Source organism: Centruroides sculpturatus, unplaced genomic scaffold, assembly GCF_000671375.1.
Source record: "Centruroides sculpturatus isolate CEXI.00-Female unplaced genomic scaffold, Cexi_2.0 scaffold107, whole genome shotgun sequence".
NCBI lineage: Eukaryota > Metazoa > Arthropoda > Arachnida > Scorpiones > Buthidae > Centruroides > Centruroides sculpturatus.
This window is the reverse complement of record NW_019384422.1, coordinates 797,139-801,700: the sequence shown is the minus strand read 5'-3', so window position 1 is coordinate 801,700 and position 4,562 is coordinate 797,139. Positions and strand designations below refer to the sequence as shown.

Genomic DNA, 4,562 nt, shown 5'->3' with positions numbered 1-4,562 from the left:
CGACGTTGCTATAACAAATATAAGAAATTAGATGCTTATTCTTAATATCAAAATAATATAATATATTTTTTAAAAATATTTATATTTTCACATTAATATAAAATAATATGCAGGCAATTATTTAGTTTCTCATAATAAGAAGTACTATAATATAATGATGCAAAACACACAATAAGAGTGACAAAAATTAGTTTTACTTACTGGAAAGTATATATATATATCATAGAATACCAAGGAAAATAATTTGACAATAGATTTAGTTCTATAAATTTTTTCTATAAAATTAGATTAGAAATTTTTAAAACAAGATGATTTTGAACATAATTTACAATAAGTGATTTTTTTTTCTTTAAACATAATTAAAAAAATAATTGTAATACAGTACTTTGATGTATATGAGTCAGTCAATTAAAAACAACTCACAAGTTATTTTTTGAAAACAACACACTATCTGAGGAATATTTTTTATTACAATAGTTGGTAGCATTGAGAACAAATTTACAGCGAGCATGTGATCAGCATGTGTATGTGTTTTGTTATATTGTCTGGTCAATTGAAAGTGGCATAAAAGAACAAAAGAAAGTTTGGTTTCTCACAGCAGAAGAGCTAGATGAAACAGAATACAGATGAATTAGTGTAGTGTATAGCAATAATTAAATGTTTCTACAATAGCAAAAAATGGTGTAAATGCTTTTGAGAAAGGCATGCATCTTTGAAACACAATGATATGGCCTATCATTGTGTTTCAAAGATGCATGCCTGGTTAGCATAAATCACACCCAATCAATTTATACAGTCATCTGTAAAAAACAGGTGTGTCACAGAAGATTATTCGGAGACAGTAGTAAGCATTAGTCATGGCATAATTTATTTTATCAAAGACCACCTTCTCCATCAAAAACATCTTGCCCAATGGATCCCCAAGATCTTGACTCCAACCAAAAGAAGAATTGGATGGGAGTGATCTTGAAAAATCTGGAGCAATATCACTTTGAAAGAACAAGGGGGGAACTTGACTTTATTTTGTTCTTAATCACTTATACTGTTTAGTTATTTTGATATTTTGTTTAGTTTAGGATGATAACTTTGCACTCCTGACCAGAAAAACAAACTGAAAAGCATCTTACTACTAGTCTGTCTTAGAAAAAGAGAAATACCTTGACATGTGACCAATACACATCTAAATAAGTCAAATAATGTCAAAAAGAAGGAAAAGTGCTATGAAGTTAATTTATTCATCAGTAAATAAATGTTACATGATATGTTAAAACTGGAGCCAGCAGGGAAAATGCAAGTTATAGATCCATGAGATTATGTTAATGAGGTAGATAGTAATTGTGATGTCATTATACCAAAGGGATACAGTATAAATTGATGAGAGCTTGATGGTGAAGTTAAGGAGGAGTATCTTAGCATTAACTTTTTAGAAAATTAATTAATGCAAAAACTTGCCAAAATAGCTGAATTTTTTTGTTTCTTATTAGTGGTTACCAATTGTTTTGTAATAACCACTGTCAATTTAATTAAATATTATTATTATTTTCTCTTCACTGTTATCATTATTAATTTTTTTGGTAAAACACATTTTGGTCATTATTGATTAGATTGCTATTAAAAATTATTGTTGTTAATATTATTAATTGCCGATTTTTTCACAAAAGTTTTTTTCTACAGCGTGGTCAGATGTGTCTAATACACATCCTGATGTAAAGTTTAGTTGAGGGGTAAGAGCATTGGTGCTCACATGTAGAATCAGTCTGAAAGCAAGTGGCAGAGTCTAAAGTGGAAACATCCATGATCCACTCTGCCAAAGAAAGCCATGATCATCCACAACAATATGAGAAAGATAATGCTGATTTTTTCCTGCAATAGAAGAAAGGCACTCCTTATTGAATTCCTTGATCATGGAGTAACTGTCAACTCTATATGGTGTCAGGAAACATTAAAAAGCTTACAGTGATAAATTAAGTCAAAATAGCCTGGACTGTTGTACTTCTCCATTATAATGCCTTTGCCCACACATTGTTAATAAAACCAGGGACAAATTGGAGCAATTTGGATGAAATATCCTTTATAACCCCCCTTACAATTCAGATTTATCATCTTATAACTGCCATTTTTGGGCATTTGAAACAAGCATTAATAAGACATTCAATTTGCATTGGATGAAGTTAAAGAGGGGTTTGAAAATGGCTGAATGAAGAGATTTGAAAGAATTCTATGAGAAAGCTATTGACTACCTATTGCAGTATTTTTCAATCTTTTTTATCTCATGGCACATGTCAACCTATAATTAAATTTCTGCGGAAAAAAAATCACATGATTTAAAATTGTGTCTGTAAACATTGTATTGCCACATTACTTGTTGTTTGACCTAATTCTTTTTTTTTTTGTATATTTTTTTGAATTAAATAAGACAGTACTGTTGTTCCTTAAAATAGCAGCAGGTTACAACAATAGTTATTTAAATTAATAATTTTCATTTACATAAGTAAAGCAATTAACACGAAGTCTTGATTTGCATTTAAAAGTGGCATGATAATTGAATTTAGAAACCTGCCCAATATCCTGCTATTTCTAAGTTAAAATAATTTGAACTAACTAAAAATATGCTTAAATAATTCTGGGAATTATTTTTAAGATAATAAAAATATCTGAAATTTTATGATCTCAGGTTCATTTTTAATTGACTAACCCAAATATATTAAACTTTATACTTACAACTTATACTTACAATATTAAATTATACTTACAAGGAAATCAAATTACACTTTTTCATTTTTGTCTCTTTCTGCCCTGTGGGCACTAAGAGGGCCTTTTTGTTTTCTATACCCATCATGGATTTGGTCAAGACCACAATGGGGAACGACCGGATGATGAGGGGTAGAGCTTGATATATCCAGGAGAGACCACCCGTGAAAAATTCCTGGGATTTTTTGACTGTCTAGATTTGATCCTGGGTCATCTAGAACAGTTGGTTGACAACTTAACCACCTCAGCCACCCGGCCGTCTGTATTACAATGTTGATTTTTTAATAATTTGATAATATTAATAATAAAATATTATTTTTAATACAACTAACTAATTTCTGTATAAGTTATATAGTAATTATGAAAAAGTTTTATTTCTTTAGTGTAAAGTAATAATTTATCATCACTGACAAATGTAATTGAAATCTGTCATTAGAATGACGTATTCCAATATTAGTTTAACATACAGAAAATGAATTATTTTACTGAAATTATTATGTAATTTCTGCTATAACTGTTATAAGATATATATCTTAATAAACTAACAATACAACTGAATTTTAATTAAGCTATAGTATGGCTAATTATGGCAAGAAACCTGTATGAATATATCTTCTAAATTAATCCAATACACAAAATTGTTCTTACAATTTTTTCAAAAAAAATTCTAATTCATCTACATTAAAGTTAAAGATACAGCAATCAATGTAAATATATATAGGTGATTCCTTAATTTTTTGTTACATTTATTTAGCATTAAAAAATATAGTTAAAAGTTTGATCGATTTTTTTCAATTTATGTATATTTTCCTTAGAATGAACATGATAAAAATGAGTTAATTTTAAATGAAATTTTAATTTTTTATGTAATAACTGCTTTACATAGAAATTTGTTAATATAATTATATTTTTGTTTGACACCTACATATTATTATTTCTCATACTTTTGCACAGTGATTTAATTATGGCATTATTAATTAATTAATTAATAGAGAGGTTGCAACTGAAGTTTTCAACGCAAAAACATGAACATTGGACACTTAGCACTGCCTTCCTGTAAGCCTAGAAGTTTGACAATGGCATTTGGAAGTCAGTGTAATCATGTTTGATGTTCCAAATGCCATTGTCAAACTTCTAGGTTTACAGGAAGGCAGCGCTGAATGTCTGACATACACATTTTTGTGATGAAAATGTCGGCCGCAACCTCTCTATTGTTTTTGGATACAATATGCAAGGACAATATTGGGAAAAGGAATAGAAAATGTTTCTCTTTACAGTGCATGTAAGCACATCTAGGTACACAAGCTCATATGAAATATGACATTTAATTTCTATTAAGAATAATGATACTATTATTAATCTAAAAAGTATAGATAGATAAAATGGAAGAGATCCAGATTCTAGTAGCTACATTATTACATATATTAGATTTGACAATTCTTAATAGGATTTTATAACATTTACATGGTATCAATCTAAATAATTCATTTGAAAGATAACAAAATAAATTTTTTACTGCTAAATTTCAAACTTTTAAAATTATTCAATTGTTTTTATATAGGCATTTAAAATAGTGTATTACTTTTGGAAAATTACTTTTTAACATCAGAACATTTTACAAAATTCTTGTTCATGATTTATTAACTTAAAAAGGTATAAAATACCAGTTAGATGGATAAAATTAGAAAAGTTGAATTATTAATAATCAAGTCTATAAAACAAGAATTAAGTACAGACTAATAGCCAACAAACCTATTTTGTTTGTTGTCTATTATTCTGGCTATTAATAATCTAATGTTTTTTGTTGTTCT

The 4,562-nt window shown here is 28.1% G+C and overlaps 1 protein-coding gene across 1 annotated transcript in view; it reads right to left on the bottom strand.

The window, feature by feature from the left end:
* The window catches only part of LOC111619446 (pre-mRNA-processing factor 40 homolog A-like), an 89,404-nt gene that overhangs the window by 5,582 nt on the left and 79,260 nt on the right, over positions 1–4,562 (bottom strand). The window contains exon 22 of the mRNA XM_023361151.1: positions 2,772–3,011. Coding sequence (XP_023216919.1) covers positions 2,772–3,011 — 240 coding nt within the window. The remainder of the gene's footprint in view (positions 1–2,771; positions 3,012–4,562) is intronic.